Consider the following 11,620-nt stretch of genomic DNA (forward strand, 5'->3'; position numbering starts at 1 on the left):
TATCATGTTTTTGTACCACATTTTCATATCACTTTAGGTGGAATTTGATATGGACAACCACATCATTTGAATTAATTAGATTTTTAAATTTAGTTCATTATTTAATGAACTAATAATTAAGAAAAATTAATTAATTAAATGATAATTGTGCTATACGAGGAATCTCTCCTTCATTTCCTTGGGTTTTGCGAGAAATTTTTAGTTGTGACGAGAGTACGGATGGTACACCACGTGTTTTTATGCAAGTGGTGGAAAATTTTAATTTTTAAGTTATTAACCTTTTAACACACATAACCCACCATTAATATAGATACTTGTGATGCGCCACCTCGTGTGACAATCACACTAAGAAAATTGAAATGGTGTGGTTGTCTACATCAGATACCACCTAAGATGATATGAAAATGTGGTATAAAAACATGGTATGAATAGCATTACTCTTAACTTTTTAACACACATATCTCATCAATTATATAATGACACGTAGTGTACCGCCTCGCGTGCCAGTCGCATTCAAAAATCTCTCTTCTTGCCATGTAAATTTGATGTTTAGAGACTCATCAACTGATTGGCTAATCCCCCTTCTAAGTCCAAAACGACATCTGAATTGATTTGGATAAGGGTCTTATCCGAATCCTAATCCATTACCTACCAGGGGCCAATAAAAAAAAAATCCATCCGTTATAAATATAAGTGGCAATTAACACTAATTTCTATGCTCTAATATTTCTTCTCTCCATCAAATTATCTCTCTTGTTTTCTACATGCAGGCATAGTTCCAAACTTCAATACGCATCTCTACCTATTTTTCTCTCTTTCTCTCTTTCTTTAGCTTGATGGCTGACCGGAGGGCGGAAGAGAATGCCGTCACCAGCGGACCGCAGAATACGAGCATTGAAGATTTTGATCGTCCAATGAAGCCGAAGACTAGCAAGTTCGCTATTGCATGTGCTCTTTTGGCTTGCACAACTTCAGTCTTATTGGGTTATGGTAATTCTCCCTTCTTTTTTTTTAATACGGTTCACAAGTTTCCCAAATTTGTTAAACTGATAAGATCAATGTTTGGAGAACGTAACGTATTCATACCAGAAACATGAAAAATATTAGAACATTAATTTGTTTCAAAAATTTGTTATTAATCCTCCAAAATAATTATCTTATATACTCATCTATAGGCCTGGCAAACGGGTCGTGTCTATCGTGTTCGTGTCGTTTTCGTGTAACACCTGTTATCTTAACGGGTCATGTCGTGTCACACCCGTTATCTTAACGGGTCGTGTCGTGTCACTTTACCCAATGCGTAAAGTGACCCGACCCGTTATGACCCGTTAAGAAAAAAAATAAATAAAATTTTAAATTTGCACATACCACACATTGCCACATAAATATTACTTCAAAACATTAAAACATTTCTCGTTCAAGTACTATATCTACACTCGAAAATCCAAGCATATACAAACAATTTTGACGGTTTGGATCGTTGAAATTAGTTTTGGAGAATTCGTAAAACGATAGATTGACTAACACTTAGAGTTTATTTATACTTTCATTAAGTATAACATAAGATTTTGTGGTATCCACTTGTGTAAATATTTTAAATTGAAGATCGAATTCATTCATTGTATTCATATAGGGTAAAGGAGTGTAGTTATAAAAAATCATCAAAATCGGAGTTAAAATAACCGTTAAATCGTGATTTTTCGTTTATAACCGTTGAAAAGCTTTGTCCCGTTACTTGATCTCTGAATGTTTTTTTTTTTTGTGATTTTTTGCTGATGTGATCTCCAAGCATATACAAACAATTTTGACGGTTTGGATCGTTGAAATTAGTTTTGGAGAATTCGTAAAACAATAGATTGACTAACACTTAGAATTTATTTATACTTTTATTAAGTATAACATAAGATTTTGTGGTATCCACTTGTGTAAATATTCTAAATTGAAGATCGAATTCATTCATTGTATTCATATAGGGTCAAGGAGTGTAGTTATAAAAAAATCATCAAATTCGGAGTTAAAATAACCGTTAAATCGTGATTTTTCGTTTATAACCGTTGAAAAGCTTTGTCCCGTTACTTGATCTCTAAATGTTTTTTTTTTTGTGATTTTTTGCTGATGTGATCTCCAAGCATATACAAACAATTTTGACGGCTTGGATCGTTGAAATTAGTTTTGGAGAATTCTTAAAACGATAGATTGACTAACACTTAGAGTTTATTTATACTTTCATTAAGTATAACATAAGATTTTGTGGTATCCACTTGTGTAAATATTTTAAATTGAAGATCGAATTCATTCATTGTATTCATATAGAGTCAAGGAGTGTAGTTATAAAAAATCATGAAAATCGGAGTTAAAATAACCGTTAAATCGTGATTTTTCGTTTATAACCGTTGAAAAGCTTTGTCCCGTTACTTGATCTCTGAATGTTTTTTTTTTTTGTGATTTTTTGCTGATGTGATCTCCAAGCATATACAAACAATTTTGACGGTTTGGATCGTTGAAATTAGTTTTGGAGAATTCGTAAAATGATAGATTGACTAACACTTAGAGTTTATTTATACTTTCATTAAGTATAACATAAGATTTTGTGGTATCCACTTGTGTAAATATTTTAAATTGAAGATCGAATTCATTCATTGTATTCATATAGGGTCAAGGAGTGTAGTTATAAAAAATCATGAAAATCGGAGTTAAAATAACCGTTAAATCGTGATTTTTCGTTTATAACCGTTGAAAAGCTTTGTCCCGTTACTTGATCTCTGAATGTTTTTTTTTGTGATTTTTTGCTGATGTGATATCCAAGCATATACAAACAATTTTGACGGTTTGGATCGTTGAAATTAGTTTTGGAGAATTCGTAAAACGATAGATTGACTAACACTTAGAGTTTATTTATACTTTCATTAAGTATAACATAAGATTTTGTGGTATCCACTTGTGTAAATATTTTAAATTGAAGATCGAATTCATTCATTGTATTCATATAGGGTCAATGAGTGTAGTTATAAAAAATCATCAAAATCGGAGTTAAAATAACCGTTAAATCGTGATTTTTCGTTTATAACCGTTGAAAAGCTTTGTCCCGTTACTTGATCTCTGAATGTTTTTTTTTTGTGATTTTTTGCTGATGTGATCTCCAAGCATATACAAACAATTTTGACGGTTTGGATCGTTGAAATTAGTTTTTGAGAATTCGTAAAACGATAGATTGACTAACACTTAGAGTTTATTTATACTTTCATTAAGTATAACATAAGATTTTGTGGTATCCACTTGTGTAAATATTTTAAATTGAAGATCGAATTCATTCATTGTATTCATATAGGGTCAAGAAGTGTAGTTATAAAAAATCATGAAAATCGGAGTTAAAATAACCGTGAAATCGTGATTTTTCTTTTATAACCATTGAAAAGCTTTGTCCCGTTACTTGATCTCTGAATGTTTATTTTTTATGATTTTTTGTTGATGTGATCTCAAAGCATATACAAACAAGTTTGACGGTTGGGATCGTTGAAATTAGTTTTGGAGAGTTCGTATGCCATTAATCAAGTTCTGTGTGTGTGTGTGTGTGTGTGTATATATTTATTAAGTAGATTTAAATCTATTTATTTTGTATGTATAAATTATAATTGACTGGTTCACGGAATAGTACATACATCACGTGTCACGTGTCATTATAAAAATAGTGAGATCTGTCATGACAGTCATATGTGTGATAAAAAGTTAATAACTTAAAAAAAAAAAACAAATTCTCACCACTTCTATTAATTTTCATTTTTCCCTCTCTTTTTTGTTTCCTTTTCAACTTTTTCTTATCATTTTCACTTTTTCCTCCAACATCTTTCCCTAATTCCCTCACTTTTTAGTTTTATTTTCAACTTTTCTTAACATTTTCATTTTCCCTCCATTTTTTTTTTCAAAAAGGGCGGCAAGTTGGCAACGGCAAGAAATTGATTATTGGAATTTGAATGGAAAGAAATCACATCAAATTTCGATGGATTCAAAATCATGCAATGCATCATGCATATTAAATTATTAATTAATAATTATTATAGTTTTTATAAAATTATATATATATATATATATATAATTATTATAGATAGACTTAATATTTTGGGGGTATAATTATTATAGTATATATAATTATTATAATTATTATAAATTTTATAGTTAATTTAATATATATATATATTTATTATAATTTTTAGGGGTATAAAATTGTAAAATTAATGTATATAATTATTACTGTATTTTTTTAGGGTTATAAAATTATAAAAATAATATTCTGCTTATCGTGTATCGTGTTACCCACGTGTATACCCGAACCAACCCGTTATCTTAACAGGTGCTTATCGGGTTACCCGATAACGACCCGATTCGTTATCGTGTCGACCCAAACACCTGTTAATTTCGTGTCGTGTCGGGTTATCGGGTCGTGTCAGAAATTGCCAGGCCTACTCGTCTAGTTATATATTTTTAAATTTATATTGATTCAATTCTCTTATAATTTATATTATTTGTTGATTTTATTTACAGATATTGGTGTAATGAGTGGAGCGTCACTCTTTATCAAAGAAAATCTTAAAATCAGCGACGTTCAAGTCGAAGTGCTTGCCGGTACTCTAAACATCTACTCCCTCCTCGGCTCCGCCTTTGCTGGCAGAACCTCCGATTGGATTGGCCGCAAGTACACCATTGTTCTTGCGGGAGTCATCTTCTTTGTCGGAGCTCTCCTCATGGGATTTGCCACCAACTACGCCTTCCTCATGGTTGGCCGGTTTGTTGCCGGAGTTGGTGTTGGCTTTGGTATGATGATTGCTCCTGTCTACACTGCCGAGATCTCTCCGGCATCGTTCCGTGGCTTCCTCACATCTTTCCCAGAGGTTTGTTTCAATTTTTGTTTTTTGCTTACTTGCATATATCATCAATTTATACAATGCATGATCATCATGCGAAACAACTTACTTTTGATGTATATGATGCCAAATTTATAGCGTTTATTTAAATTGAATATGTAACATTCCATGTGAACGTTTTGACAATTTTGATCTCACACCAAAAGGAAAATTTATTCTTTTATTGGTTTTTTGAGTTATCTTTAAGTGTGTTTACATATGTCCACACTGAGTAGCTCTTTGTTTGTGAGTTTGAAATAAATTGCTTTCTATTTGTTTGCTGCAGTTTAATTTAAAAACCAAAAATGTTGTGATGAATTTTATAATTTGTTTTAGACAGTAGAATTTATGTTGATTGGCTTGAATGTACATATGTAGGTGTTTGTCAATGTTGGCATATTACTGGGGTACATAGCCAACTATGCCTTATCCAAGCTCCCGCTTCACTTGGGCTGGCGGTTCATGCTCGGAGTTGGTGGAGTTCCAGCAATTTTTCTCACAGTCGGCGTCCTATTCATGCCCGAGTCTCCTCGGTGGCTGGTTATGCAGGGGCGACTCGGCGACGCTAAGAAAGTCCTCCAAAGAACTTCAGAGTCCAAGGAGGAGTGCCAGCTCAGAATAGACGATATCAAAGAAGCCGCAGGAATCCCACCCCACTTAAACGACGACATTGTTCAGGTCACAAGACGCAGCCACGGTGAAGGCGTATGGAAAGAACTGATCCTCCATCCTACCCCAGCCGTTCGCCATATTTTAATCGCAGCTGTCGGTATCCACATCTTCGAACAAGCGTCCGGTATAGACACTGTCGTTCTGTACAGCCCAAGGATCTTTGATAAGGCAGGTATCACCTCCTCCAATCATAAGCTACTCGCCACCATTGCCGTTGGATTCACCAAGACCGTTTTCATCTTGGTCGCCACATTTTTCCTCGACAAGTTCGGACGGCGTCCGTTGCTACTGACCAGCGTGGCCGGAATGGTCTTTTCCCTCACGTTTCTCGGAGTTGGCCTTACAATCGTCGACCATCACAAAAGTTCAGTCCCCTGGGCCATCGGATTGTGCCTGGCCATGGTATATTTCAATGTGGCATTTTTCTCAATCGGGCTAGGGCCCATCACGTGGGTATATAGCTCCGAGATCTTCCCCTTGAAGCTACGCGCTCAAGGAGTCAGTATCGGTGTGGCTTGTAATAGGGTTACGAGTGGGGTCGTCTCTACGACATTTATTTCACTGTACAAGGCCATCACGATTGGCGGGGCCTTCTTTCTTTATGCCGGAATTTCTGCTGCTGCCTGGATATTCTTTTATACGTTGCTGCCGGAAACACAGGGCAGAACCCTAGAAGATATGGAGGTCCTGTTTGGTAAATTCCACAGGTGGAGAAAAGCCAATGCAATGCTCAAGGAGAGAAAGCAAGTTGATGGTGATGACAACAACAATGCCCAAGTTTGCTAGGAATAATAACTGGAAAAGATTTATTAGGGTTTAGTAGAAGTAATTGGTTTTTGTTGTGACATATGTTCTTATAAATATATGATTGTGTAAATCCTAAGTAAAAATAGAATAGGAATCTTTTGGATCTAGAAGATCTTTCCTAATATACTTTGTATTACTTGTAGAACAAGTTTCTCTCATCCTTATTACTATGAATAAAGGCATAAGAACTGAGGAATTAACACACAATTCCTCAATCTCTCTCTTCCCTTTGCCGCATCTCTTTAGTAAATATAGGCCACAACAGTTTTGTTTTGTTTTTATTTTTTTATTTTTTTAAATAGAATGAACTATCGAATGCTCGTGTATCTCCTTCTTATTTTGTTTTCTTCTATACAATGAAGGAAATGGATTTAAGATGGGATTAGATATGTTTCTTTTTTCTTCTGAAAGAATATTTTAATTTGCATCCTGTTTGTAGTTATTTTATTTTTTTTCTGAAATGGAATGGCACTAGGTCACGGATGAGACGATCTATAATAATAGGATTTGCCCAAGAATAATGATAATGCATATGAATATTTATGAAAGATTTTCTATAGGGTTATGCTAGGGAGATTAATTTTGAAAATTAAAGGACATGGAAATTGATGATTGGTTTATTACTTAAACGTTGACAAACGTGGACATTTCTATTGGTGCCACATCATTTAGTCTCCTATTGCCATTGACAATTTTGAACAATTTTTGAACTTGGCTATTAAAGTTGTTTCTCGATTAGTAGCAAAGTATTGAAGGGATAATCACAATAATACTGTTTGGACCTAAAATTACACCCTCGGCCCGAGTAATCGAGACCGTTGAGTAAGTGTGCTTCCACATTGTCGATGAAAAAGTGAAGATAATTTTATTAATATTAAAAGATAACATTATGTTTTTTATCATAATTATCTTTTAATAATGATTTATCTTGACATTTTCTTATGAAAATAATATATCTCCAAGCTAGGAAACAAGCAGCACAATTCAAGACAATTCAAGTTGATGTGGATGTTTAACATATGGGTGTGTGGTTTGGATCAGTTTTGGTTAACAGATATGCACGACATCAGATAATGAAGCATGCAGAACAGGATGATATTACGAGGTCACTTGGAAACTACTAATGGGATTGGATTCTAAATAGATTATTATCCATTTAAATATGGTGATAATTAAAAATGAATTTAATATTCATGGGGTCAGGATGCAGGCGACAATGGGGCAAGAAAATGGTGACTTTGGGTGATGATGATGAGACAAGCATAGAAAAGATAGGTTTTTGGTGGTGGTGTTATGATGACATAGGAAACCTAGGTACGCTAGGTTTTTTGTTTTTGCATGGTGATGAAAGTGATCAAATGGGTGTAAAGGTTTCTGATGGAGGTTTTATTATGAGATCAGAAGTCTAGGTGATATAGGCTTCTGATGTGATATGATTTGCCTAGATAGGTTTTTTTTTATTTTTTTTATTTTATTTTTTTATTTTTTTTTATCTTGTTTGAAAAGTCATGAACTGCAGTCTGAAGGATATGTTTGTCCTATGCCATGAATCAGATGTTATTCAGCGAGTTAGAGTTGCAATCAAACTCTACATAGTAATCTAGCCGTGCCAAGCAAGTACATCAGTCCTATAAATACATATGCAATGGCAACGGAAAAACCCCCTCCAATTCAACACACAAATTGCCCTGCGCAAACCTCTCAAACACTTTGAGATTGTCTATTTTCTTTTTCCGCCAACACACCTTCAGTTTGGATAAACAGCATTGTGAAGGCAACCAGTGACATCTTCAGTTTGGATAAACAACATTGTTGCTGTAGAATCAGCCATTCCTAGAGCACCTTCAGTTTGGATAAACAGCACTGCGTCGAGGCCGACTGGCTATTTATCCAAGTCTCGGTCGAGAAGGATTTTCAAATCCTTATTGGCAGAGGTCATCTCATTAGCCTTCTCGACCGTGTTACCAGGTTACTACATTCGGCACCCTAAGAGCCGAATTTGATATTGAACTTCACAAAATTAGCAGCCTTGTCTTCAGGCTTTAGAACCTGAAGGCCGAGACGTGTTCCTTTCTCGACCGCAGTCGTAAGATCAAGAAGTCAGCAACGCGCTCAACGCAACATCAACAAATTTTACTCCTTAACCAACGAGTTGGCACGCCCTGCATCAACCTAAGGACGTAGTTACTCATTAGTTACTCGGCCTGTGCGCCACGTAGGCTTGGTAGTTTTTAAGGTCAACATTTTGGCACGTCCAGTAGGACCCAATGCTAAAACTACGAAGTTCATATGATATATCAAGATTCCAATCTGGCTTAACGTAGCTGATTGTATGAGCTCCTAGAGGAATTGAAAAAACACAATGAGGAACGAAAAAGATCTTTTGGAAGTAGAAAAAGTTCTTCATGGCCATAAAGAGATGCAAAAGCCATTCGCTTACATGCTGAGAAAAAAACTCCTATTACCCTGCAAGAGCAATGGGTAAACGAAGACAGGGCTCAATTTAATGCTTGGCTAGATGGAGAATATTTTCCTTACATTTTTTACTACAAATCGATTCCATTTGAGAAATGGTTGGTTGAAAAGGCCGGGGGGCAATTTTCCGCTTCGCCCGTAATCAGACATCGGCTTAAGAAAATTGTTAATTTGGTCGAAGAACAAAGGCCACCTATTTTTTCGGTCGAGGCTAATAGTGTGGTAGGCCTAAAAGAAAATGTTCAAGTTTCTGAGCCAAAAATTAACTCAAAAAATGATTTGTTAGAGGAATGTTCCAATGACGAACAAGACCAATACGCGAGTTCAGACCATAAAACCACATCAATTGATATGGTAATTGGAGACATGGTTTTAGACACCGAAACTACGCCAATCGATATGATTATTGGTGATAAAGCCGATATGGAGAAATCCCGTTTGGCTAAGTTGTTCGAGTTGAAAGCCGAAATTGGCGAAGAAATTATGCCTGGGGGGCATAATAATTGTTCAGCACATTCGACGGCCGAAAATGAAAAATATTTCGTCAAGTTAAAAATATTTGGAGAAAATTCTTTATTCGGTCTAAGATCTCAGCTTAGAATAAAGCATTGTTGGCCTCCTCCTTTTTATTAGTTCGGCCACTTTCATTTTCTTTTATTAAGAAAAAGAATAAATTATTTTCTTAATCATTTGGCTAATTAAGCCGATGCATAAGAAAATAGGAGGGCAATGCCTCGTACACAAACTATCAAACTATATAAAATAAAAAATAAAAAATAAAAAATAAAACTTTCGGTTGTTTAGGCTGAGGCCGAGAGTCGGGAAGATGCTATGGTGGCCATACAGGCATTGGCAGATTCAAGGTCTTGTATTGCTGAGCTCGGCGAGATTGGTTTTGGCCGTGGTTGGTTAAAATAAATAAATAAATCCCAGGGTTGTTATGCCAGGCCAAAAAAGTATTTTGCCAACGTCATTCAATACATTCTTGCAGCTAATGGGCAAGTGTGTGTGTGTGTGTATAAATATATATATATATATATATAGCCAACTGTTGAGGTCATTCAAATTGTAGACCCAATTTGTCAATAGTCATGCTAGAGACAATGATAGAAATTGGAAAGAGTGCCAACAGTATTAGCCATGGGGTCATTCGGCCTGCAGTAAATATATATGCAAGCTGTGTTGCTAGCGTTGATTGATGACAGGCCGAGCTACCAAGAGTGGCTTGTCTCTGCCCCAATTTATCTCGACCCCATTGGCAGGTGTTGGGTCCTTCGACCATATTAGATGGATGGTCGAACGGGGTGTTACTGCCGAGGAGCAAAGTTCTTTTTCGGCAATACAACAGGATTTTGTTGGTTATGAATAATTAATTTCCTTAATCATTCAGCTTATGAGCTGAAGTTCAAGGAAATTCGCGGTGGGGGGGGGGGGGGGGTGTGGGGGCAATGGTTGGACCCAAAATTACACCCTCAGCCCGAGTAATCGAGGCCGTTGAGTAAGCGTGCTTCCACACCGTCGATGAAAAAGTGAAGATAATTTTATTAATATTAAAAGATAACATTATGATTTTTATCATAATTATCTTTTAATAATGATTTATCTTGACATTTTTTTATGAAAAAAATATATCTCCAAACTAGAAAACAGGTGGCACAATTCAAGACAATTCAAGTTGATGTGGATGTTTGGCATATGGGCGTGTGGTTTGGATCAGTTTTGGTTAACAGATATGCACGACATCAAATAATGAAGCATGCAAAACAGGATGATATTAGGAGGTCACTTGGAAACTAATAATGGGATTGGATTTTGAACAAATTATTATCCATTTAAATATGGTGATAATTAAAAATGAATTTAATATTCATGGCATGAGGATGCATGCGACAATGGGGTAAGAAAATGGTGAGTTTGAGTGATGATGATGAGACAAGCCTAGAAAAACTAAGTTTTTGGTGGTGGTGTTATGATGAAATAGGAAACCTAGGTAGGTTATGTTTTTTGTTTTTGCATGGTGATGAAAGTGATCACATGGCTGTAAAGGTTTCTGATGGAGGTTTTATTATGAGATCAGAAGACTAGGTGATCTAGGCTTCTGATGTGATATGATTTGCCTAGATAGGTTTTTTTTTTTTTTTATTTTTTATCTTGTTTGAAAAGTCACAAACTGCAGTCTGAAGGATATGTTTGGCCTATGCCACAGATTAGATGTTATTCAGCGAGTTAGAGTTGCAGTCAGACTCTACACAGTTATCTAGCCGTGCCAAGCAAGTACATCAATCATATAAATACATATGCAGTGGCAACGGAAAAACCCCATCCAATTCAACACACAAATTGCCCTATGCAAACCTCTCAAACACTTTGAGATTTTCTATTTTCTTTTTCCGCCAACACACCTTCAGTTTGGATAAACAACACTATGAAGGCAACCGGTGACATCTTCAGTTTGAATAAACAACACTGTTGCCGTAGAATCAGCCATTCCCGGAGCACCTTCAGTTTGGATAAACAGCATTGCATCGAGGCCGACTGGTTATTTATCCAAGTCTCGGTCGAGAAGGATTTTCGAATACTTATTGGCAGAGGTTATCTCATTAGCCTTCTCGGTGAAGTGAAGTGTTTCCAGGTTACTACATTCGGCACCCTGAGAGCCGAATTTGATATTAAACTTTCGCAGAACTAGTAGCCTTATCTTCAGGCTCTAGAACCTGAAGGCCGAGACATGTTCCTTCCTCGGCCGCAGTCACAAGATCAAGAAGTCA

The 11,620-nt window shown here is 35.8% G+C and overlaps 1 protein-coding gene across 1 annotated transcript; it reads left to right on the plus strand.

The window, feature by feature from the left end:
• Window positions 1-710: 710 nt before the first annotated feature.
• Window positions 711-6,607, plus strand: LOC137745178 (putative polyol transporter 1). Its single transcript, XM_068485083.1, has 3 exons — window positions 711-990; window positions 4,540-4,886; window positions 5,277-6,607. The coding sequence occupies exons 1-3, from the start codon at window positions 837-839 to the stop codon at window positions 6,354-6,356; spliced, it is 1,581 nt and encodes a 526-aa protein (XP_068341184.1). The 5' UTR covers window positions 711-836; the 3' UTR covers window positions 6,357-6,607.
• The last annotated feature ends 5,013 nt before the right edge of the window (window positions 6,608-11,620 follow it).

The sequence above is a fragment of the Pyrus communis genome, chromosome 9 (genome assembly GCF_963583255.1).
Source record: "Pyrus communis chromosome 9, drPyrComm1.1, whole genome shotgun sequence".
Lineage (NCBI taxonomy): Eukaryota > Viridiplantae > Streptophyta > Magnoliopsida > Rosales > Rosaceae > Pyrus > Pyrus communis.

What these genes read in the sequence shown, in the direction of transcription:
- LOC137745178 (XM_068485083.1), top strand. Translation starts at nt 837, where the DNA reads ATGGCTGACCGGAGGGCGGAAGAGAATGCCGTCACCAGCGGACCGCAG. An exon ending in TTCAGTCTTATTGGGTTATG is followed by an intron (nt 991 to 4,539) that starts GTAATTCTCCCT and finishes TTTTATTTACAG; the next exon opens with ATATTGGTGTAATGAGTGGA. An exon ending in TCCTCACATCTTTCCCAGAG is followed by an intron (nt 4,887 to 5,276) that starts GTTTGTTTCAAT and finishes GTACATATGTAG; the next exon opens with GTGTTTGTCAATGTTGGCAT.